This window comes from Rhinoderma darwinii, chromosome 4 (genome assembly GCF_050947455.1).
Source record: "Rhinoderma darwinii isolate aRhiDar2 chromosome 4, aRhiDar2.hap1, whole genome shotgun sequence".
Taxonomy (NCBI): Eukaryota; Metazoa; Chordata; class Amphibia; order Anura; family Rhinodermatidae; genus Rhinoderma; species Rhinoderma darwinii.
Genome location: NC_134690.1, coordinates 159768627 through 159795467, shown reverse-complemented (window position 1 = coordinate 159795467; position 26841 = coordinate 159768627). Strand labels below are relative to the sequence as shown.

The 26841-nt window shown below is 41.3% G+C and overlaps 1 protein-coding gene across 8 annotated transcripts in view; it reads left to right on the top strand.

The window, feature by feature from the left end:
* IL1RAP (interleukin 1 receptor accessory protein) overlaps positions 1-26841 on the top strand; it is a 191342-nt gene that overhangs the window by 139098 nt on the left and 25403 nt on the right. For 7 of the 8 annotated variants that reach the window (XM_075861787.1, XM_075861780.1, XM_075861788.1 and 4 more), the window contains 4 exons: positions 5324-5609; positions 10316-10505; positions 19779-19944; positions 26645-26716. In XM_075861787.1, the coding sequence (XP_075717902.1) occupies positions 5324-5609; positions 10316-10505; positions 19779-19944; positions 26645-26716 (714 nt within the window). The remainder of the gene's footprint in view (positions 1-5323; positions 5610-10315; positions 10506-19778; positions 19945-26644; positions 26717-26841) is intronic. The other variant, XM_075861784.1, reaches the window with a different exon arrangement.

The window sequence follows — 26841 nt, the reverse complement described above, 5'->3', positions numbered from 1 at the left end:
CATCTAATGAGAAGGTAATAGTGCAGATGTTCATCTAAAATGCATAAATGGCCTCCAAATAGACTCATAAATCATCAAAAAAATGGTCAACAGGACCTAAAATTCAGAAACAAAGACAAGAAAATAAAAAAGTTACAACATTAAAATTATCATGTCATTGTTCGACACCTAAAAGCATCACACAAGAGATCCTGACACCAGTTATAGAAAGGCCGCAAAACCCAAATTCTCGTTAAGGCCTGTTGGATGCATGGTTTTCAATTTCCAGATCCAACGGGTCTCTAATCGAAGAAGTTTCTTCATCAGAGACCCACCTCTAAGGCCCACCTCCGTATGGTCTATGCCCATGGCACGCAGGCCCTTAGAATCACAACTGTGATGGAGAAAGAAGTGCCTAGGCAAAGTTTTTAATGAATCTACCATTTCGGGCATCGTTCCTCTGGCAGCCTCGATCCCATTCACATGTTCTCGTATCCTTACCTTTAGTTCTCTTGTAGTCAACCCAATGTATATCAAGGGACACGGGCACTGGGCATAGTAGATCACCCCTTTCGTGTTGCATGTAATGGGCCACGTGATTCTATACTTCATCTCCTTGCTTGAATCCCAGAACTCCTCACTCATAATGATGTTTGGGCAGGCAATACAACGTCCGCATGGGCGACAGCCCCAACGTGGTTTACCTGCACCAAAAATAGGTTTTATTGTAGGAGGGCCATAATGACTGTGAACCAGTGTGTCTCGAAGGTTCATCGCTCGTCTGGAGGCCACCGAAGGTCTCAGGGGCAACAATTCCGAAAGGACTGGGTCTGTCCTCAGTAGGGGCCAGTATTTAGACAAACATTGCACCATTTCCCCCCACCTGTCATGGTAAGTTGTCACATACCTAATTTGTGAGGGTAGTGATCGCTTGACTACAGGCTGCAATAGTTTAGAGCGGGTTGTTTTACAAGCTCTATTGTATGCCTTCCGTATATTCTTTATATTGTATCCTCTATCCAGAAAACGCTGTCTCAGAATAGCTGCCTGTTTTTCAAAGTCCTCTTCGGTGGAACAAAGCCTCTTCATTCGAAGGAATTGTCCTGTTGGAATAGCCCGTATCATATGCCTAGGGTGAGACGAGGATGCATGCAAATATGAATTAACAGCGGTTTCTTTTCTATGGACATCCGTCTGTATGTACCCATCATTGTCACGTTTGATGAGCACATCCAGAAAATCTATTGCCTGATCTTCTACTCTCCATGTCAACTTGATGTTGACCTCATTACAATTCAATTCAGTTACAAAAGAGTAAAACTCCTCCCTTGTGCCATGCCATATCAAGAAAATGTCGTCGATGAATCTGGTCCAAAGTACGACCTTGCTCACCGACGACATCCGGTCAGACAGAAAGAGATCCCTCTCCCACAGCCCCAGGAATAGGTTGGCATATGATGGTGCACATGCTGCCCCCATTGCAGTGCCCTGGAGCTGTAGGTAGAAGGAACCTCCAAAAGTGAAAAAGTTATGGGTCAACACAAACTCCAAGATAGTTAGTATAAATTGGATCTTGGCAGGGTCTGTATCAGTCATTCTCAAGAAGTATGCCGCTGCACACAAACCATCCTGGTGTCTGATGTTAGTATATAACGACTCGACATCACAGGTGGCTAATAGCATCCCAGGGTCAAGATGAATACCCTCTAATTTTTGAATAAGATCCGCAGAGTCCCTCAGATAGGACGGGAGGGTCTCAACTGATGGTTTTAGCATAGCATCTATGTACTTACTAAGATTATCACATAAATTTCCCCTTCCCGAAATAATGGGGCGTCCAGGTGGTACTTTAGGATTCTTGTGAATCTTAGGTAGCAGGTACAGGCTTGCTATTGTAGGTTCTTGTATGGTCAAACATTCCTTCAATTCAGCGGAGATGATACCATCATCTGAGGCTTCCCTTAGAATATCCATTAAAGCTGCACTGAAAGAAGAGAGAGGGTTGAATGTCAGCTTTTTGTAGCAGGTAGGATTTCTCAAGTGCCGATATGCCTCTTTCTCGTACATGTTTCTTGGCCAGACCACTATATTACCCCCTTTATCTGCCGGTTTGTATATAATATCCGGTAAATTCCTTAATTTTTTAAGGCTCTTACGTTCAACTATAGAGAGGTTATCATGTCTAATGGATACAGGAATTTTTTCCAAATCCTGTGTCACCAATTTAACGAATAGCTCGATAGGAGGGCATGTAGCAAATTGTGGAAATCTGGTAGAACGTTTACGTATAGAGATCGGAATCCTACCTGCTGTTAATTCTTCTTGTTCGTTCAGCAGTTGTTCCAAACATCGCAATGTCTCAATTTCTTCCGGTGTCTCAAAATTGTAACTGTCATCTCTCCTATGGTACCATCTCTTGAACATGAGACTCCTGGCAAATAGATGGAGGTCCTTTATTGCTGTAAAAGTATCGAATTGTGAGGCGGGCACAAATGTCATCCCCTTAGACAGGACCCCTATATCAATACTTGATAGAGTATGTTCTGATAGGTTAATTACCTTAAGCCTTGGGTTGTCCATTAGGTTTTCTGATGGGTCCACCCTTCTTTGCCTGTTATAGGCTCCAGAACCGCGTGGTTCCATATGGCGTCCAGTTTGTTTGCGTCTTTGACGACCTCTGTAACCATTCTCATTAAATCGTCTGGGGTCCATGGTGCTTCGTGTTCTCATCCCCTGTGATGTGTCACTGGATTCTGATGTAGAATTACCCGACGACATGGACGACGTTCTAAATATAATTGTATTCTTAGGTTTCGGGTTACGCCATCTATATACACGGTTCAGAGATGCATCATTCTGATCACGCATAAATTTGTTTTTCTTGACCTCCTGTATTTCTTTTTCCCATTTGTCCATGTCTAGCTCCAGGGACTGAAAAAAGATTCCAAAATCTTCATTACTCATTTTGTCTTTAAGTTGGGTTTGTATTAATTGGATATCAACATCTATGGTTTCAAGCCCTTTCCTATCTAGACCGACCAGGAGTTCCATAAAAGTTTTGGATCCTATATTACAAGCATCCTCCCACCGTGACGTAAACATGTCATCATCCACTGGGAAAGAAGGGAAAACTTGGATACGAAGGCCTCTGGGAAGGAGGCCCCGTTGTAAATATTTTTCGAGAAAGGCCTTATTCCACCAAGTTTTAACCCGTTTGTGGAAAAGGGTTCTAAAGGTGTTTTTAAGGGCAGCAACATTCTCCCTGGTGTCAGGATCTACCCCTGTGGCATCATCCTTAAAAACCAAATCGAGTTTGGTCAGCCAGGTCTTTTCCCTGGCTGTGAAGTCCATGTCGGTGGACCTCCTGGAATCTGAAAGAACAACAGATAATGAATATACACAACCAATTTGGAGGACAACCTAAATTCCCCTTAAAATTATGTCCATAAGTAATGTCGTATAGACAAGGAAAAAGAGGGGCGTACAATGATGCCTATGACTGTAAGTAACAGGTAGCTATGACTCCTAAAATATCAAGAACAAAAACCTAAAAAATGGAGTCAATACACAGCTTTGACTAATAAACATAATGATCTTTATTTATACAGAACATAAAACATATATCACACATTAAAATCAAGGATGATTGCCACAGTGTGGAAATGTTTGGAAGCCAGACAGGTATAGATCACAGTGTATAAATATAGAGGTATTATACTCAAAAGGATAACATGGAAGGGGACTGACAAGTCAATTTCAATTAGTATACACAGTCCTAGATCATAGTAGATGGTTGTAAATATAAGGGATAGGGCAGAAATACCTAGCCCATCCACAAACTGGTATAGAGGAAGGTGTATAAGTGACATGTAAGAGTCTTACCCATGGTATGTTATCCTGCTGTCTGGCGTCACACCCGACGCGCGTTTCGGCGGAAAAGCCTTCGTCCGGGGGTGGTGCCAGAGAGCTAAGAGGAGGAATTTATACAGATAGAACACCAATCGCGTACGCAGCTGGTAAGTAGCCTCATCACTTACAGCTGACCGAAGTGATGAGGCAAGTGACGAGGCATTCGAGACGCCAATCACATCACATGCATGACACATCACAGAGTTCAAGATGAAGAAGGTCAAAAGCCTGCGCGTGCGCAGGCGATGATCGGGACAAAACACAGCCCGCAAGTAGACTGCCTGACCAGCTGACACATCAGAACTGAGCGGTCACATGACCGAATCAGCCGTGGAAGTCACATGATCTGGCGGATGTCAACAAGGAAACATCGGAGCTACAGACAAGTGCGTAGATACACTGCTGTGTATCCCAGTTTCAGAATGTAAATGCATGTGATCGCATTTTGGAAACCATTATATATCATTGTATACAGATATAAAAATACATTTACTATCCCTAATCTTTCCCTATTTCATAGTATACAGTGTACATGTGTACATATAAAAACAAAAACAACAATGAATGAATACACACAGGAGTGTATGAGACTGACCAATCAGTGACCAATCAGCGTCATACACTTCTCATTGTTCCAGCCCAGCTTCTTTCATTGCACAATCACACTGTGGCTGTGGATCATGCTGGGCTGGAACAATGAGGCTGGGTTCACAAGAGCACATTAACGTCCGTAATGGACGGACGTATTTCGGCCGGAAGTCCCGGACCGAACTCGGTGCAGGGAGCCGGGCTCCTAGCATCATAGTTATGTACGATGCTAGGAGTCCCTGCCTCTCTGCAGGACAATTGTCCCGTACTGTAATCATGTTTTCAGTACGGGACAGTAGTTCCATGGAGAGGCAGGGACTCCTAGCGTCGTACATAACTATGATGCTAGGAGTCCGGCTCCCTGCACTGAGTTCGGTCCGGGACTTCCGCCCGAAATACGTCCGTCCATTACGGACATTAATGTGCTCGTGTGAACCCAGCCTGAGAAGTGTAAGAGGCTGCTTGGTCACTAATTGGTCAGAATCATACACTTCTCTTTACAACGCCCACTTGGTCAAAAGTAAAAACACGCCCAGTTGTCTATTGAGAAACTAATTAGCATAAATCTAAAATTGCTCATAACTTGGTAAAAAATGATCGTTTTAAAAAAAAATAAAAAATCACTGTTATCTACATTACAGCGCCAATCAGATTATGTAGGAGATATGGCATTTATAATCTGGTGACAGATCCTCTTTAAATTGCTTGCTTATTTAGTACTATGCTAGATTATTGGTATCTGGAACCATTTGTGTTTTTTTATTTTTTTATTTATCTATTGTAGGGGGAAAGATATCTGTGTTGTTTCAAGAGACAATGTCTATGATAAACCCCTTTTGTGTTTTAGAGCGATGTGATGACTGGGGAGAAGACACTAGGAAGCTGACCCAAGCTTATGATGGAGAACCTGTCCGCATCAGATGCCCTCTGTTTGAGGACTACCTAAAACATAATTATAGTACTGCACACTCAGCGGGCCTTACCTTAATGTGGTATTGGACTGCTAAGGGGAAAGACCTTGAGGAGCCAATAAACATCCGTCTTCCAGATAACAGAATCAGCAAAGACAAGGACATACTCTGGTTCCGGCCAGCTCTTCTCAATGACACAGGAAATTATACCTGTATGTTAAGGTAAGTTAGTCATTCAACATTTTTCAATACAAAACCAACAGACCTTACACATGTCTATGAGGAAAAAGACAAATTCATTGTATAATGCCAGTTAGCAAAATCACATATATAAAGTGGAGTAAGAGTTTAAAGAGGCTCTGTCACCAGATTTTGCAACCCCTATCTGCTATTGCAGCAGATAGGCGCTGCAATGTAGATTACAGTAACGTTTTTATTTTTAAAAAACGAGCATTTTTGGCCAAGTTATGACCATTTTTGTAGTTATGCAAATGAGGCTTGCAAAAGTCCAAGTGGGTGTGTTTAAAAGTACAAGTCCAAGTGGGTGTGTATTATGTGCGTACATCGGGGCGTTTTTAATACTTGTACTAGCTGGGCGCTGTGAAGAGAAGTAACATCCTCTTCTCTTCAGAACGCCCAGCTTCTGACAGTGCAGACCTGTGACGTCACTCACAGGTCCTGCATCGTGACGGCCACATCGGCACCAGAGGCTACAGCTGATTCTGCAGCAGCATCAGCGTTTGCAGGTAAGATCGACTTACCTGCAAACGCTGATGCTGCTGCAGAATCAGCTGTAGCCTCTGGTGCCGATGTGGCCGTCACGATGCAGGACCTGTGAGTGACGTCACAGATCTGCACTGTCACAAGCTGGGCGTTCTGAAGAGAAGAGGATGTTACTTCTCATCAGAGCGCCCAGCTAGTGAAAGTATTAAAAACGCCCCGATGTACGCACATAATACACACCCACTTGGACTTGTACTTTTAAACACACCCACTTGGACTTTTGCAAGCCTCATTTGCATAACTACAAAAATGGTCATAACTTGGCCAAAAATGCTCGTTTTTTAAAAATAAAAACGTTACTGTAATCTACATTGCAGCGCCTATCTGCTGCAATAGCAGATAGGGGTTGCAAAATCTGGTGATAGAGCCTCTTTAAGATCAAAGTAAGGCATGTTTTTTTTCTTATTATGGCATTGGGAAAATTATACTATAGTGAATCTTGTCTTCTTAAATTATGTGCATCAAATGCTAATACTTAGCCATATGTGGCATATTCCCTAGAAATCCCACCTATTGGAAGATTAGCAGCCGCATCCTGGTGTAGGCTGAATGTTGAGGTGACCGACAGGGGCATAACTAGGTAAGACTGGGCCCCCATAGCAAACTTGACTGGGCGCCCCTCCCCTCGGTGCCACACACAGCCTCCCTTGTAGATCTTGTCCTCTGTAGATTGTGCCATACAGCCCCCCTGTAGATTCTGCCATACAGCCCCCCCTGTAGATTCTGCCATACAGCCCCCTATAGATAGTGCCATACAGCCTCCTGAAGCTAGTGCCATACAGCCCCCTGAAGCTAGTGTCATACAGCCCCCTGAAGCTAGTGTCATACAGCCCCCTGAAGCTAGCGCAATACATCTCCCATGTTGCTAGTGCCACACTGCCATCCTTGTATCTAGTGCCATACAGCCCCCCTGTAGCTAGTGCCATGCCATACAGCCCCTCTGTAGACAGTGCTATACAGCCCCCCTTGTAGATAGTGTCCCCCACCTTCCCATGTAGATAGTGACACCCACCTCCCCCTTGTAGATAGTGACACCCACCTCCCCCATGTAGACTGTGCCCCCACCTCCCGCTTGTAGGTACTGCCCTCCACTCCCCCTTGTAGATACTGCCCCCCACCTCCCCCTTGTAGATACTGCCCCCCACCTCCCTCTTGTAGATACTGCCCACCACCTCCCTCTTGTTGGTAGTACCATACAACCCACACCTCCCCCTTGTAGACAATGCCATACAGCCCCCACCTCCCAATTGTAGATAGTGCCTCCCAAACAAATAAAACAAAAAAGTTGTACTAACAGAGGCCCTGTTCCCGCGACGAACGGAGCTGCTAAACAACGCTAACGGGATCCTTGCGTAGGCTGGCGTAATCCAGTGAACGCCCTGTAGCCTAGTAGATGGAGGTACCTCCCTGCTCTGTCATAGTGTTTAATAGTATCTGCGCATTAAGGACGCAGATACTATTGAATGTGGTGTCGCTACCGCTGCATCAGCCTTAGCAGCTGCTAGCTGTGCTGTCAGGCATGGGGGGCCAGTGCCAGTGGGCGGCACAGGCCCCCTTATGCCGCGGGTTCCAAAGCAGCCGCTATGGCTGCTACAGAGTTAGTTATGCCATTGGTGACAGAGCACTTATTAAGTCAGAAGCTGCGCAAAATGTTTCACAGTGGTGCATGCTGTATGATACACCGTGCTAGACATGGACACTTTCTTTTCCTTATACCACCTCTTGGTTGGCTTAGTTGGTTAGGCATTTTCCTGCACTAAAATTTCTAAGCAATTTTTATGCACGGTGGCGCATTTTTAGCCGTGCCTCGTTTACAGTAAGTCACACATTTTTCTAGACAACTTTGAAAAGTGTATAGTGAGATATACATCTGTTCATTTTGGCGCAAATCAATAATAAATGTCTGAATTGATTTGCGCAAAAAAAAGACGCAACTGAGGCCAGAAGTCTAGCGCAATAACAGTAAATCTGTCAAATTTTTTATAAATTTTCTTAGATAAAACTTTTAAGATTCGAGCAACTTTGCAGCAAATGCACTTTAAAGAGGATATATTATCTAAAAATGTTATTAGAAACAAAGTTTTTATGCAAAACTGACCACTAGAGCACAAACAATAGGGTGGCATTTCCTGTTTTCTGCAGCTTAGTTGTCAGCTTTGCATTAAAGAATGGAATGAAAGATATTTCCTTTACAGCAGCCACATGGGCATAAGACCTGCCTCCTAAAAAAATGAATAAAAGTTATCAAAAAGTCGTATGTAGCCTAAAATGGTTTTAATGTGAACTACAATTCAAATCGGCTTAAGTTCACACATCGTTGATTCTGGATGGTGACGATCGCCTAGTTGTCATTTATTCATGAATTAGAATATCAGCCGCCGAAATGAACGGGGATGATTGCAGGGGAACGGAAGCTCCTAGAAACCTCAAATTAACGCTGCTACTTTTTAATATAACTCACAAATCAATGTCAATATGTACCGTATTCCTTTGGATTTCTGTGTAATTGTTTTTGTAGAGGAGGGTTACAATGTCTGAGCAGCCCTAGCTTTACCAATGATAAAGCGTTTCATTACTGCAAATGGGTCCGGCAGTGGGCTTGTAGCACTGGCGAAACCCAATCATAGGAGGTGGAAGGCAATATAATAAATGAAGCGGTGACAAATGCTGAGAAGGTGTAACTGCTGAATTTCCAAGAGTCTTAAGAGGACATGTCATCTTTGCACATTGCAAGAATTTATTTTAAACCTCTAAAATTTACACTGATTTGCGGATTACAGTACCAGCCATGTGTATGAGAGTTTAACAACTCTCATCCACATGCTGCAGAATTTTTCCGTGTGGAAATTAACCTGCAATGCAGATTTCAAAATCTGCAGCATGTCAATTAGTGGCGCAAAATAAGCATGGATTTGTTCTGGGAGAAGAAATCCGCAATCAAATCCTAGTGCACAAAAGTCTGGAAAATAAGATCTTCTGTCTTTTCTCAAAGTCTCTTCCATTCTTAGCTATATCATGGCATATTGCGATATGTCTATGGTGGTGGAATACTCTAGTGATCTAATTCCCGTTAGATAGCTTGTTATTTTTTATATATATTCATGCAAAAAGTCTTAAATTTAAAAGAAATCAGACATTTGCTTTCACATACTGCAGAGGAAACATTAAGCTTTGAATTTCTGGTGAGGGGCCTGGGTCATACTTTCCATCTACAAGAAAAGGGTTTTGTGCATTTTTCCCTAGGTACCAAAAACTGTATATATATAATCTGCTATGTGATTATGAAGTAACTGCCTATACAAACCGCATATTTATCAAGCAGCACCATTTCTTCGCTCTCGCAGCAAAGCCCATTAGACAAAACAATGTTTTCCCGTTGGACAAATGCAGCATTTTCGTCACAAATAAACATCCATCAACTAAAGAAATAATAAAAATGTACATTGCTGTCAGGTCACTGAATACTTTTCCGACACTGTTCAATATGATTGTCAACAACTTAGACGGCTGGCGGATTCCTGGGAGTTAATTGTTACTGAGCCGACAGTTGGTAAACTAGACCCCAATTATATGGGTTATGTACCGCACATAGATGGAACCGGGGGAATGACTTGGCACGTTGTATGTTGGAACAAGCCAGACCGTAGTGATTAAGATTTTGTTAAGTTAGTCACTTATTCTACATCTGGAATGTGCATCATCTGGGTTTCTTGGAAGTTTATTCTTTCTGCCTCATCCTTCACTGTACTATTATTACCATGAACATTGACGGCCTATTTTCACTGTACAGATTTCAGCAGGGAACCGTACTTCATACACACCTTGCTAAGACCAGTTCTCTGTTCCCATTCCCTGGAGTGAGGTATAGTGTAGGTTTTGACATAGTTTCAAGATTACAAACTTTCAGCAAATGCAATAAAGGGAATTGTTATTGCTATTTGATAAGCTTGTACAGCTTTTTATTGATTTCATATTCAGTTTTTAATCTTCAAGGTACCTTTGAGAAAAGAATTGCTTTTATACCGTAGCCTATAAACTTTATTAAACGGTGTTCCAATGTTCCGGCTTAATGTAAAAAGAACTGTATGTGGGACTAGAACCACCTTAAAACTTATATTGTGGTTTGTTTGTTTTTTGCCCCCTAGGAATACAACATTCTGCCTCAAAATAGCTTTTCCATTAGAAGTGCTGAAAAAAGACCCAAATTTGTGTGTTAGCACTGACAAGGCGGCAGAAGTAGTCACTTTTCCTTTAGAAGATACCGCTACATTGACTTGTCCTGACACCAAGGACTACTATCCTGTAGACATAACTCCCACTGTCAACTGGTACATGGTAAGTACAATTACTGTTCCGTAAGTTATTTCTCATGTCACTCCTATTCATTTTCTATAGCATGTTTGTTATTCAGACATCATGCTTTATTGCTGCTTAACGTGATGTGTCCAAATTATATGTGTTTGGTCTTCTTCAGATGTATTTTTGTAATATATATTTAAATTTGATGAGTGAGAATTCTCATTTTAGAAACCTCATAGAAAAACTCCAGATACTGAAATTGATCTGGATGTCCCACAGGTCATTACATCATCGTTATTTTCTGGAGCTCGTACTACTTGCATTCATTGGGCATTAAACCCATCACTTATTTCTTATGGATGAAAAAACTAATTCACAATTTAAAGCTTCATAAATAAGGGTAAATTATCTGGCCATACACAAAAGATAAGCATTATCCCTAATGCGGCCAATCAATCATACGTCGGATCGTTCAACATGCCAAACAAAACTGGCAGATTAGACAGGTCATTTAAAAAAGAAAAAGTAAAACAACAGAGGGTTGTTTTTGCAGCTTGTGTATGGATTTCTGAAGCCCCGTTCAGATGTATGGGACAGCAGCAGATATTTCTGCCGCGTGTGATTATTCCCTTACTGTTATCTGAGCTCCCACAATCCCTTTCCCTTTCGTAATAGGAAAAAAAGCTGCATTTTTGAAGGGTAACATACTTACTTTTCATTCTCCTGCATTATATGCGAACTGTACAAAATAAAACATACAGACAAATCAAGATAGATAGAAGTAGCACATCAATAATCTATTACAGTTAAAGACGATTTACATTTCTGATTACTTCATACCTGTGATATAATTTCCAGCATATGTAACTGCTGATGGGCAGGTAAACTATAATGATGACTGTAATAGTCATCCATGCGGCACCCAGAAAAGTTGAGTCCACCCGACAGAAGATGACGTCACACATCACTTTTCTAGTGTGAACTACCCTCAAGCTGCCTTGCGCTGATTGGTCTGCAATAGAGGCAGGGAAGCTAGCTCCACCCAAATGGCTAACAACAATTTTTAGTTGTTCATGGTATTCTCGTGTAAGCCCACATCCTGTTTGAGACTACAGTACAACTGTACTTTAACTTTATGTAGCACTATAGGCTGGGGTGTGCTATTGTGGATGTGTACAGTTACAAAGTGCTGGATGCATAGAATTTTGTAGAATATTAAAATAAGTGAAAGTGCCGCTTCTCCTTTCTTAGGACAAGTTCACACTTTAAAGTTTGGTGCCGTTTTTGATACACTTATCTTTTAATCAGGCCTTTAAGAATATAGTCAAAACCGATAAAAACAAGGGGACATAAACAAAAACACCGAAAAAGGCCATACTTACAAATGGACACAGCCAGGTCAGAAATGCTTATGAAGGAGAGTGAACAGGTGCTTTAAATAATAATAGCCACTCCCACTAGTCTTGAGGGGAGTGGTTTGTGTGGTGCATGGGATGTGTAGTAAGAAATAATAAATGAATAGTGTGTGTGCGCAAGTGTAATACTATAAGTGAAATATAGGGGGCAGTAATGAGTGAAGTGCCTCAATAGAAATAAATGGATAATGGGGTGCAAGTGTGTGAAACATGGAGGGATAGTGTGTACGTCATGAGGCACAACGTGTATAGCCAGGTAGAAGCCTATTTGTGACGCCTTGATAGTTCATAGAGTGGGCTACCCTGCTTGCTATGCCTAACAACAACACACCATGCTCTCCCAGCATCAAAGACCCGGCTGTGTCCAAGAGAAGCGAATATACGTAATAATGAAAAATACCTGGGGTATTAGTGATCATTTTGGCCAAAAGGACGCAAGCTCGCAATCCACGACAAGGATCCCCAGACTTGCGAGTCCCTAACTCCTTAACTGGAACTGAATGTTCCTGATGCACAGACAAAACCGATAAAAACAAGGGGACATAAACAGAAACACCGAAAAAGGCCATACTTACAAATGGACACAGACAGGTCAGAAACGCTGATGAAGGAGAGTGAGCAGGTGCTTTAAATAATAATAGCCACTCCCACTAGTCTTGAGGGGAGTGGTTTGTGTGGTGCATGGGATGTGTAGTAAGAAATAATAAATGAATAGTCTGTGTGCAAGTGTAATACTATAAGTGAAATATAGGGGGCAGTAATGAGTGAAGTGCCTCAATAGAAATAAATGGATAATGGGGTGCAAGTGTGTGAAACATGGAGGGATAGTGTGTACGTCATGAGGCACAACGTGTATAGCCAGGTAGAAGCCTATTTGTGACGCCTTGATAGTTCATAGAGCGGGCTACCCTGCTTGCTATGCCAAACAACAACACACCATGCTCTCCCAGCATCAAAGACCCGGCTGTGTCCAAGAGAAGCGAATATACGTAATAATGAAAAATGTAAGAATATAGTATCTAAATGTGTGTGTGTGTGTGTATATATATATATATATATATGAACCTAAGGGTAAGTTCACAGGGGACGGATACGCCACGTAAAGATACACATTGTAGCCGCTCTGTTGCCCACAGGGAGTTTCGGCCAAAAAAACTTTGGTGCAGTTTTTCGCCCAGAATGTCCGCGGTGGAAATCTTGCAATGAAAAAAAAATGGACCATGGCAACGTGTCCCTCCGACATCCTGACGTCTGCAGCCCTGGGATGACGTTTCATCCCGTGTGACCGCTGCAGCCAATCACAGGCTGCAGCGGTCACATTGGATGAAACGTCATCCCAGGAAGCCGACCTAGACGTAGAAGCCAGAATCCCAGCTTTTCCCCTGCAAAAATCATCTGCTATTTGTTGCGGGTTTTACCTCCCCATGGACTTTAATGGGGAAAACAAAAAAGAAGCGATTGCGCAAATACAATTGACATTCTGCGGATTAAAAACACGCACCACAGGTCAATTTCTGAGCGTTTTTTTCCACAGTGTGTAGATGTGATTTGTTCATATCTTATGAACTCTGCTGCTACTGTATTATGCTGCGGATTTTCCGCAACAGAATCCATTGCAGAAAATCTGCAGTATTTACACTACATTTGAAGTTATCCTAATACTCACACTTGCCAATCCGTATAAAAATAAGAGGTCCCGGAAAAAGGGGTGCTGGAAAATCTCCTGGACGACCCACATAGTTACGTATCGCTGTTCTTGTACTTCCATCCTCTCCTGGGTTCCGCAGACATCGCCTTCACACCACTCAACCTTGACTACAGCACCCAGGAGTGAAGGAAATCACAGTAACGGGGAGAGGCAACTAGCTGAATGTCTGGTCTAAAGGTCTGTAAAGGGGTTGTTTGGGGTCTGGGGCCTGTAAATAGAATGGAGGATTTGGTCTGGGGTTATGTCACAATAACTATAGCAATTATAATGTTTTCACAGAAATAAAAATGGAAATATATATAGGCATGTTAGATGGAACTAAAACGTGGACACCACAACACTATTCCGGTTTTCTTTATAAATTTTTACTTAATCAATAACCGTATAAACAGATGAAATCAGCAACAGTATAAGTTCAACAGTCCATTTATCTTTCAATGGCTCCGCCTGATATCAGTCTCTGTCCTTTACAGGTCTCTGGACGCTACGGGGTAATAGCGGCGGGCCTGGCAGGGGTTCTGTAATCGGCTGATGGCTCACCTTGGCAGTATGCGCGGTGTCCAGTTTAGTCCACTCTTTGGATCGTTGAGCCAAGGGTGCTTCTCTCGTGTAATAGCAGCAGCCTGGTCACCGTTGCTCCCAGTCTCTCGCTCAGGGTACCAGATAGCAGTCTGCTGGATATGACTCCTAGGTTCTTCTTTTCCAAACACCAGTCTGGAGCTCCTTATCCTGCTGCTCTCTCTTTCTTGCTGTTTACTTAAACTTTCAATATCTCTTCCCTGAGCTCATATCTCATGCTCCTTCTCTCACTCCTTAAACATGGCTGCCCCCTCTTCAGTTGCTAATCCCCCCCCCCCCTGTTCCGTTTTTAGCTCCTCCCCCTTTAACCCCACTTTTTCATGTCCAGTGTAATCTGTCCAGCAACTCACTGCAACTGCTCTACCACCATCTAGTGGTCACTAACGATATAACAGGCATTATACAATAGTAAGTAACCATTCTTCAACCTCCTACACAAATAGGAGGAAGTGGGGGGGGGGGAGTAGACAAACACCCATGGGCTGACAAAATTGGAGAAACAGAAGGGGGCTGGGACCCCTGTGATCGACGTTGGGAAGGGGACTATTACCCCTATCGTAAAAGGGGGCTGAGACCTTTACGATATCGTGGGTACAGAGGGGGCTGATACCCCTATCGCCCAAGGGGGCTGGAACCCCCATAGCCGGTCTGGTAAATGTGGGGAGTGGGACCCCTTCCACAGCATGGGGGCTGGAACCCCTCCTACAGGCAGATTTACGAAGACTGGCATTTCACATATCTGTCTTAGTATGAACCCCGCAGGAGTGACATCAGACGATTGTATTAAGAAGCACATACCTCTTAACAAATTTGTAGCATTTTATGCTGTCTGCGTGGCAGAAAGTGAAATCTACTCAAGCTTGTAGCTATAATTTACGCAGATTTCTAGGGTAAATGATAATAAATATGTAGGGCTGCAGGTGACCCCCGTCTCTTATGCTATACCCCAGCAAAATGTTGCAAATTATTGCACAGATATGGCGCGCAACTTTTTCATGTTAGAAAACTGAAGTAAAGCCCTTTATAAATTCCCCATAGAGTTTGCATATGTTTCTCACAATATGGAAAAAATCTACGTAGACAATAAGCACTGTCATGTTATACAGTATCTGCTGTGCTAGATATATAGTGAATGTTGTATTGCATTTATATGTATAGTATTCATACAGAATTATTCTCTAATAACATATTGACTGTACTTATAGTCATTATGCTTCCAAGTGTTATTTTTTGCATGTTTAATTTTATGAACCTCGTCCATAGTGTAAAATAATAGTGCAACAGATACATATACAAACAAGATCGGAAAAAAACAAAGAAGTAAATAAACAGACAAGACGTATAACAGCAGCAGAGTATTCACCAGGCTTATTTGGGGAGAGCTCGACAGCCAAAAGTCCCAATGAGAGTAGTGCAGGGGTCCTAGTCACTTGCTGCTACTGGTGAGCTCTGCTTTCTTTGTCTATTCAATGTTTCATATAAGTCTGACGGTTTGTAGTTTAGCCATATACAACCATGGCAAATCCCCAGATTCTAGAAGTTTCAGGAATACCGAACTTTAATTAGAATACATTCTTGAACACATAAGTAATATCAATTATTATTATTAAGAGGTACCCTTATCTTAGCATAAGGCCACACAGGCTGCCCTGACCTGGCTGCGGTGCAGCCAACAAGCCCGCCCCCACTAAGTTCGACGCGGCTGTCAAATAACCTCTTAATGGCACGCATTATTGTGGGTAAAACGGCCATTTACCTGCAAAATTGTGTGGCCATAAAGGGTGTATTAATCAATGGCCGCACGATTTTGCAGATAAAGAACCGTTTTACCCGCAATAACGCACGGCCATTAACAGGCTATTTGAGAGCTGCGTCGAACATGGTGCCAGCGTGGTTGATAGCCGCATCCCGGCTGGGTCAGGGCCGCTCTGTGTGGCCTTACTTTTAGGAATTTATACCATCCTCGTGCTTGATACCTCTCAGTACATTATTGCAAAAACGAATTCTAAAGCCAAAGTTGCAGTGGTAGAATCAACTAAGATTAACCCTTATTTATAAAAGTTGAGTCTAATATCAAGTTGTATGTCCTCTTACTACTTGTAGTTCCTTCTGTGAGCCATTCTGAGGGGGTAGTAAAGGCCCCGAGGAAATGTGTCCCTTTTATCTGCATGGAGCATTACAAGCAAATGTAAGTGGAAACAGTGGAAGTGGCGATGGGTGGGTGCTGTGCCTCGTCTCCATGTTGCTATTTTGACCTAATGTTCTAGACTAGAGAATACTTTATATTAGCAAGCAGGGAACGGATCATTTGGACAGCATTGTAGGACTTTATATCCTATGCCGTTTGTAACAACATCTCTCTGTTCGCACCATTAGATATTTATAAAAGTGATCTTTCCACAAAGCCAAGACAAATATCTAGAAGACCTAAGAAGATTAAGCTGCATGACATATTTTTGTTGTTTTAAAGGAAATTGCAACTTATCATGAAGCTAAACGCCCCATTGTTCGTGTTTGCCTCGTGTTTGATATACAGCCTATTTATTCAGTAATGGTAGTTTCTATGCAGGATTATTATACACTTTGTTTGGGAAATGTGTAGTTGTCAACCCAGTTGGGGGCTGAGAGGAGTTAAAAAGGGTAAGTTACGCCTGACAAGAATTGCACTGATGTAAAAGAAGAACAGTAGAAGAGCTAAAGCAATATTCACCCCGGTAGGTTTATCTCCGTGTTCTTTGTGCTTCAGTTTGGAACACTGCACCAATGTATATATTAAAGAGAATGGATGAATTATCTGAGTTGTCTACTCCTCCTTTACTTTTGTGTGTATGAGGCCTAATTCACATGAACGTGTCCGTTTTGCACGCATAAAAAAACGCAGCATTTTGCGTGCATTGCATTTCCGTGTGTCGTCGGTATTCTTCTGTGAATTATTAAAAGATGTTAATCAGTTGCAAGGCAATGTGTTGTATGACAACTGTCTTCAGCTCATGTTGTCAGGTAAAGTCTCCTAAGGCTGAGTGCCTGCACATCGATTTTCGCAGCGTTTTTCGCCCGCGGCCATTGAGCGCCGTGGGCAAAAAACGCTGGGAAATACGCTTTCTCTGCCTCCCATTGATGTAAATGGGAGGTAAGAGATGAAAACGCCCGGAGAGAGGGAGTGTCGCTTTTTTTCCCCGCGAGACGGTTTTTCCGCTCGCGGGAAAAAAACGCCTCCGCCTTCCATTGAAATCAATGGAAGCCATTTTCGGATGGATTTTAGTGCGTTTTCCAACACGGTTTCCGCGTCAAAAAACGTGTCAAAAAGCTCCGTGTGAACTTACCCTAAGTACCAGCCCTCTCAAGTGATTGACCAGCACATCTGAGCACGGAAGGTGAAGTGATTCGGCAGTATTCAACTCTTAGGCCTTATTCACATGATGTCAGTTTAAATAACTGGGGCTATTCACACATCCATGTCTTTTTCCACTAAGCATGTGTCCGTTGCGAGAAACCGACTGAATGTCCTATTCTGGTCTGTTTTTGCAGACCACGTGAATGGGTGCAATGGTCAATGGGTAAAATTAACGGACAGCACACGGACGACATCCTTGTGCTGTCCATTTTTCACGGAGAGTTTCTAAAGAAATATATATATTTTAAAAAATGGTTAAACCAGAATGCAGACGAGAAACACGGTTGACATATGGATGCCATCCGCGCGTAAAACACTGAACACACACGGACATACACACGAAAGTATAATGGTCCTTGTTTTATGGAAAAAAATCGGACACGCTCGTCTGAATGAGGCCTTAATGATTTACTGCCAAAGAAGTATGTACTATAAAACATCATTTAGATCTTGCCATCATATTAAATCTCAGATTCTTCACTCTATGTGCTATATTTTGAGTGCAACACTTGTTTGAAGTTGGGGAGCAGGATGAAAAGTTTTCCTTTATGGTTTTGTGTCTCTGTAAGGGAAGGGATGGAAGGGAGGAAGCGGTAAGTGACAGCAGGAATAAAGATCACCTCCTGTTACTGTCATCTCTCCCCCTGAACCGCCTTCCAATGACCCCAAGGACGTGAATACTGGAACTTTTCCCATGTTATCACTCCTCTACTAATCAAAGAGGATATGTGTTCTCTGTTGGTCACATTTCGGGGGCTTTTTTTTACTACAGGGGTGAGAACATGAACAGTTGTACATCTAATCACTCACAGAGCCAAATCATACCATTTGTCGACCCCTTGACTGGCATCAGGTTTACAAAATGTGTTGGTCTGTTCAGTTCTTTTGATTTTGTGAAGATATGTGCATAAAGAAATAGGCATACATGTCATGTATAAACACTACACATCTTGAACTTTTATTTTAAGGTGTTTTGCAAATCAAGCTCTGCTTAGGTCAGACTTTTAACCACAAATATGCATTTTTTTTTTTACACAATGTAACGCCCTGTGGCAAAATTGCATGAAGGCGGCTAAAAGGGTATGTTCACACGGTTTATTTTCAGATGTTTTTCAGGCCATAAAACAAATTAATTAATGCAAGTAGGTCCTGTTTATTTTTCTTGGCCCAGTTAGTCTCTTAATTCCATGTGGTTATGGAACAGACACTTAGGCCCACACTTATCAAAAGTGGTATCCTTTTAGCCAATGTCTAAGTTAAAACTAGATTACTTTAATGACATACTGTATGTTCCGACAAATTTATGACTGTGTTTGCCCTCTTTGCTAAATACGTCACAGCATATGTCACTGCCATTAAGGGTATGTGCACACGCTTACTAAAAAACGTCTGAAAATACGGAGCTGTTTTCAAGGGAAAACTGCTCCTGATTTTCAGAAGTTTTTTAAGCAAACTCGCGTTTTTCGCAGCATTTTTTCCGGCTGTTTTTCTATAGAATCAATGAAAAACGGCTCCAAAAAGGTGCAAATACACTGATAAATGTGGGTCAGAGAAAACACAACACTCTTGTGGAAGATTTACATTCTTTTAATAACCCTTTATGAAGTTTTTTTAGATGACCAGTTTGTGTGGATACATTTTGTCTGACAGAGCTATTAGTCTAGTTGTGTTGTGCATGTGCAGTGACTACAGGACTGTGGCATGTACACTCTGGAAATGCAGTCCCTTAAATCACCAATCAAAAATGTAGAAGGTCGAGAAAATGAAGCGGATCTCCCTGTGGAAACTTTTCCAATACCCAATAAAAGTATAATTTTCTGTGTGGTGCATGATTAATTCTGCTTATTATTCCTATCGTCTTAGAAATGCTACACATAGGTCAGACTTTCTTGTGGGAATTGTATCCAATTGGTCATTTGTTTTAGTCCATTTACATCTAATATAATGTCTGAATCTGAGTAAAATTACATCTGATTTAACGATTAAGGCTGGTGTCTATAAAAACATCATTTTGAATCTCCTACTGTATTATCTGTATCTTTTTCGTAGATAGTGCTATATGCTCTGTTAGTCTTTTGTATGCTTTCCAACAGCCAGACACTCTATGTGCTGTAAATTTGGTATTGTCAGTGAGTGTCTTCAGACAGGGAAGGGGATCTGAGATAAGTTTTTTCATTGTATATTTTATTTCATTTTTTTCCTTTTGTTTCCAGAATTGCTCATTGGTGGACGAGTATGTTGACCGGCACCCTCAAGGACTCAGCTTGCAGTTTTCTTATGTATTGCAGCGGTATGAAGGCAACTATACATGTATTGTGTCATATGAGGAAAATGGAAAAGCATATAATCTAACTAGGACCATTTATGTCAAAACAATAGGTAAGAAAACTTTTCTAGATTAAAGTGTGCATATTATTTATTTATTACTATTTAGTCATACAGATTGTAGCAGAGTTGAATTTTGAAATGTTTCCTATTAAAACTGGTTTCAAGATATGTTTGTATTGCACTGTAATTGGAGGAATAGAAATAATGAATGTTCAGGAACATAAAAGTGGGTTAGAGATATATAGTTGTAGTCACTTGCAGACAGTCCTCATTACGTCTACACATCAAAATGTTGTTTAAAAACAGAATAAAAGCAAAGCCGTATAAGCTGCAAAAGATTAGATAACGTGTTGATCATGAATGTTTTCTTCTTGTAAGGAGCTAAAGATGATACCAGCCTATTTAACATGGTTAAACAACCTACCGCCACCCAACCATTTTTGACCGTGATCAGTTTTTCCTTACCATGAAAGGTCAATTCACATAAAAAGGGTGACTGACACATTTGGTATTTTGGTGATAACAGATTTTTTGCTGAAATCTATGCACATCTGAAAAGATGGAGAATATCTTGAAAATTCTCCCCTACACTTGGATCAGCTGGGCATGCATGTGTATTTAAATAAGGAGAGGGAGAAGACAGGGGTCTGTTAGCGTTCTTATGGAGAAACAAAGAAGCTGGTATGATGAAATTTGACATGCTCGATGCATCATTCCCCTCACGGCAGGCGTCAGGGGACTGCGCTCTTTTATATTTTTTTATTATTTGATGCGCAAGAGGTGAACAACATTAACCCTTTCACTGCCAATGACATATATAATACATCATGATTTTAAACAATTGCTGCGACTAGCCCTAGCTTCAATATTCGTGGTACAACACTCCTTTAACCCTTTCAGGATAAAGGACAATCTTTTGTTTTTTTCATTTTCGTTTTTCTTCCTTCCTGCCTTCCAAAAGCCATAACTTTTTTTATTTTCTCGTCGACATAGCCATATGAGGGCTTGGTTTTTGCGGAACAAGTTGTAGTTTTTCATGCCACCATTGATTGTACCGCATAATGTACTGGGGAACCGAAAAAAATAATATTTGTGGGGTGAAATGGCCAAAAAACAGCGATTAAGGCCCCATGCACACGAACGTGTTTTTGCATCCGCAATTCCCCCGAAAATCCATGGGAGAATTGCGGACCCATTCATTTCTATGGGCCCATACACACTATCCGTGTTTTCACGGGTCCCCGTATGTTCGCAAATCCGTGCCGCACAAACTCAGGACATGTCTTATTACGGCCCGCAAATTTGATGCGGACATGCCCATAGAAGTCAATTGGCCCGTGGAAAATGCGGGTACACCTCCGTGTGTCAACCGCAGTTTGCGGATTTGCGGAAGTGTTGCTAGGCGACGACCGGGAATGAGTTCTGTCGTCATCCTGTTTTACCTAGGCTTTTTTTTTTATCCGCATTTTGCGGATTACATACGGATGAACTGCGGATTACATACGGATGAACTGCGGAGGACATTTCACGGAACACGGTCCTGGAATTTGCGGACCAGAAAAACACTACGGTCGTGTGCATGAGGCCTAAGCCATTTTTGTGGTGGGGTTTTGTTTTTACAATGTCCATCAGGCGGTAAAAATTACATGTTCACCTTATTCTGCGGGTTGACGCAATTGCGATGGTACCAAATTTTTATGTTTTACCACTTGTATTAAAAAAAAAATATTTGCTTGTTGTCTTGTGTCTCCATATTCTGAGAGCCATAACTTTTTTTTTTTTCCAGTGATTGAGCATTGTGTGAGCTTATATTTTTGCAGGCCGAGCTGAAGTTATTGTTGGTACCATTTTAGTGCTAAGGTGACCAAAAAAACAGCAATTTGTGTGTGTTACATTTTTATTTTTTTTACGGCGTTCAATCTAAATAACACTATACTGTAATAATTCGGACTTGTTATGGATGTGGCGATACCAGTTTTGTTAACTTTTATTTCTTTTAACATTGCTTTAGGGAAAAAATGGGAAAAGTTTTTTTGTTTTTTTTTTACTTTTAATACTTTTTTTGGAACATTAAAAAAACTTTATTCAACTATTTTTTTACCGTTTTTTATTAGTTCCTCTAGGGGACTTGAACCAGCATTCATTGTATCGCTTGCATGATATACTGAAATACTAACGTACTACAATATATGGCTATACTGACAGTCTTCTTTGAAGCCATTGCCGCAATTGACAGCGGCATTTAAGGGGTTAAACGGGCGGAATCAAAGTGATCTTTGATTCTGCCCGTTGCAGTGAGGTGTCGGCTATATTACACAGCCATCACCCGCTAAGTGGAGAGAGCTCAGCCCGTGAACCCGCTCCCTACTTCCCCTTAACAGCTGCCATGGCATTTTGTTAAGGGTTTAAAGAGGCTCTGTCACCAGATTTTGCAGCCCCTATCTGCTATTGCAGCAGATCGGCGCTGCAATGTAGATTACAGTAACGTTTTTATTTTTAAAAAAACGAGCATTTTTGGCCAAGTTATGACCATTTTCGTATTTATGCAAATGAGGCTTGCAAAAGTACAACTGGGCGTGTTGAAAAGTAAAAGTACAACTGGGCGTGTATTATGTGCGTACATCGGGGCGTGTTTACTACTTTTACTAGCTGGGCGTTGTGTATAGAAGTATCATCCACTTCTCTTCAGAACGCCCAGCTTCTGGCAGTGCAGACACAGCCGTGTTCTCCAGAGATCACGCTGTGTCGTCACTCACAGGTCCTGCATCGTGTCAGACGAGCGAGGACACATCGGCACCAGAGGCTACAGATGATTCTGCAGCAGCATTGGCGTTTGCAGGTAAGTCAATGTAGCTACTTACCTGCAAACGCTGATGCTGCTGCAGAATCAACTGTAGCCTCTGGTGCCGACACGATGCAGGACCTGTGAGTGACGTCACAGATCTGCACTGCCAGAAGCTGGGCGTTCTGAAGAGAAGTGGATGATACTTCTCATCAGAACGCCCAGCTAGTAAAAGTAGTAAACACGTCCCGATGTACGCACATAATACACGCCCAGTTGTACTTTTACTTTTCAACACGCCCAGTTGTACTTTTGCAAGCCTCATTTGCATAAATACGAAAATGGTCATAACTTGGCCAAAAATGCTTGTTTTTTTAAAAATAAAAACGTTACTGTAATCTACATTGCAGCGCCGATCTGCTGCAATAGCAGATAGGGGTTGCAAAATCTGGTGACAGAGCCTCTTTAAAGTCAAGGCGCAGGATGAAAAGTTTTACTTCCTTGTTCTCTGTCTGTGTAGGGGAGAGGGTTGGAGCTGGACTTGAGAGCAGGGAGACAGTCAGATCACTGCCTGTTACTGTCATCTTTCCACCGTTACAGCCTTTCAGTGACACCAGGGGTGTAATACAGAAAATTTTGCTCAGGTTATCCCCAACCTACTAATCAGAGAACAAAACTAGCTACATATGTCTGACAGCAAGTAGCTTCTTCACAGTTACTGCACATAAGAATTAAGTAGCAAAACCATTTTTTTTTTAATTTTTAGCTTCAGGTACAATTGAAACAATTAGTCCAGTGAAAAAAATATATTCTATATATAATTCTAACTTACCAGCAATATTCTAGCAGTTTCATTTGTTTCTTCCCAGGCCAGCTGCATCCATACATTTAGAATCCTTTCATTATGGGCAGCTGTGTCATGTGATCTCAGTCTGACCATCCAAATAGACCATGTTCTCATGTGTAGATAGGAAGTCAGTCTCTCCTGTGTGGCTGACTTCCTGTGAACTGCAGGATTACATCATCCCCTATCAAATCCCTTCTGGCAGCTCTGACACCCCTATGTAACCCAGCTCCACCCTCCTGATATACTGTTTATACTATATGTGTGTGCTGGGTGCAAAGTGTATTTCTATGAGATAAAGCTTTACACTGCTCTCCCCTGTCTCCTGCTTGTAAGAGCTGACAGAAATCTGTCACTAGTAGGAGGCAGAAGAGACAGGCTAAAGTTGCATCACATATGATACACTTACACAGCAGTGCGAGGACAGAAAATTGAATGGTTCCAAACCCATGCAAATATCCCTTATCTAAACATTTCCTTTGACTATGCCTAAAGAGGCTCTGACACCAGATTATAAGTGCCCTATCTCCTACATAATCTGATTGGCGCTGTAATGTAGATAACTGCAGTGGTTTTTATTTTGAAAAATGATAATTTTTGAGCAAGTTATGAGCTAGTTTAGATTTATGCTAATGAGTTTCTCAATGGACAACTGGGCGTGTTTTTACTTTTTACCAACTGGGTGTTGTACAGAGGAGTGTATGAGGCTGACCAATCACTGACTAATCAGCGTCATACACTTCTCATTGTTCCAGCCCAGCATGATCCACAGCACAGTGTGATTGTGCAGTGAAAGAAGTAAACACGCCCAGTTGCTAAAAACACAATATACGCCCAGTTGGAAATAAGAGAAAACACGCCCAGTTGTCCATTAGAAAGGCTCATTTGCATAAATATAAAATTGCTCATAACTTAGCCAAAAATGATCGTTTAAAAAAAAAAAAAAAACACGTTACTGTTCTCTACATTGCAGCGCCGATCACATGCAATAGGAGATAGGGATTTGATAATCTGGTGACAGAGCCTCTTTAACCAAATAATTTGCTGTACATCCCAACTACCAAGACCATTATCTTTACTATAAAAAAAAAAGCAGATGGGGCATTATGGAGGTTTTAAAGTTAGACCCGTCACCATCACCTTCAGACTGATGGAGAATTACTCTCTTCCTCGTAATCATGGTGCCCACGGGCTATATTTTTCCACCAAAAATGTCACCTCCTTTACAAAGTTGACCTTCATCTTACTAAAAACATACCATACCATTTTGTTTATGTACTGTTATCCATTTATATCATATTCTTTGTTATATATCATCCCTTGGTTGAACTTCATGGACATGTCTCTTTTTTCAACCGTACTATGTAACTATATACAGTCAAGGTCGCATTAACATTTCATGCTGAGACTGACAACGTTTAGTTTAGTCATTTAATTTTAGACGTACTTCCAATGAAAAAAATTCCAATAAAAAAAATTGTGTTTGTTTTAGGTAAAGGTGCATGGTCTTCCAATTGCTTACATTTTTAAAAATTTACTAAATATTCTGCCAAAAAGCATTTAAACAAAAGCTCTAAACAGCACTAAAATAACACCACAGAGTTCCTATGTAATGCCAATATACCGTACTCAAAAAATACCATAGAATACCTGAATAATAAGTTATATAGTGCCCAAATATTTAGTGGCACATATTCTCCAATAATACTGTCAAACAGTGGTGAAATAATAACTCCAAACAGAGCCCAAATAATACCACTAATGTTTAAATAATACTGCCATAAGTGACTTTAGGCAGACGCACATATTCGCACGCTCACATACAGATGTACACATATCCTTCTTCATGTACTGTATACATACAGATGTAGCACAACAAAGTCATTAAAAAGTCATTGAAAAAGTCAAGTTAAAGTTTCTTGACACTGTGTATTTAAAGGGAGTCTGACACCAGAAATGTACAGATGTAGCCGTCGTCATCTTAACTTTTAACTCATTAAATACACAGTGGCAAGATCCTTTATCTTGACTTTTCAATGGCTTTTGTTGTGTGATATCATGCTGCAGCAAGTTATCAGAGTCAACATAAAGATGGCTACATTCGTACCTATTAAACTAGCAACAGAATATAGAGTAGGTTAACCTGAATCTAACGTTAATCACCTTTTTCACATGAGTGCCTCTTTTGCAGAGAAAAGAGTTTTATTCAGTATATGCAAATTAGCATTTTAAACCAGAAAGAGAAGAAAAGTCACGACCAAGTATTTGCAAAATTACAAACAATCTTTATTTCAGTCAAAAATACACAGAAAAAACACATTACAACTATACACAGTAAAAAGAATGAACCCTCATAAAGAGATGGAATCCGAACATGAAAGCAGCCTGGTCCCCCAGATGTTAAAATGGTCAAAAGATCCCACAAAAAGCATAAATCAATATTATTAGGCAGGTGCTAAGCATAGTACATTTGCACAGATAGATACCTAAAAAAATATACATGCAAAGTGCAGTCATAGGCAAACTAATGAGCAGTATACCTACACCTACGTAGTGGAAAATGAGCAGGAGATCAGGACCGGGAGGGGAGACCGCTGCCAGACCCGACGCGCGTTTCGCTGGTGCTTGTGCACTGCTCTGCTTCTTAATCGGCGCATGCGCAGTACACCCTTTACGTTCACGATTCTAATCGGAACTACTGCGCATGCGCCGATGATGTCAGACTACACCCGGAAGAGACAGACCTCAGGCATTGCGGAGCAGAAGAGGTTCGTCTCTTCCGGGTGTAGTCTGACGTCATCGGCCTGTCAGCAGCAGCTATTTAAAAAACAAAACAAGAAAATAAAACAACATTTCACTTATTATGCCACCCCTTAAATTCTGATGCCCTAGGCATCTGTGCCTAGTGGAAAATACGGCCATGTATACGGTATATAATGTATTGTTCATAAAGAAGTATAATGGATTAGTTCGAGGATAGTTGAATATTCATCCAGTTGCTAAAATAGCATACTTATTCCGTACATAATACAGGCAAACTATTATTGAACAAGCTTTATATTCTAAAGGTCTTTAATTTATTTTCTCTAGATTTTTATGGCTTTATGTTTTATATGTATTTTTAGCTTCTCTTTTGTATGCAAAAGAACCTGCAATGATATCTCCGAATGATAAACAGACCTTCGAGTTTCTAGTGGGTGAGTAGTTGTGTGTTCACTACTGTTTATGTAATGTGCTGCACTGTTTTTCTTTATAAATTTGTGCAGCATTTTTACTGCCATTTTTGGCATCTATGACTTTGAGTTGACTTTTTATATGGCAT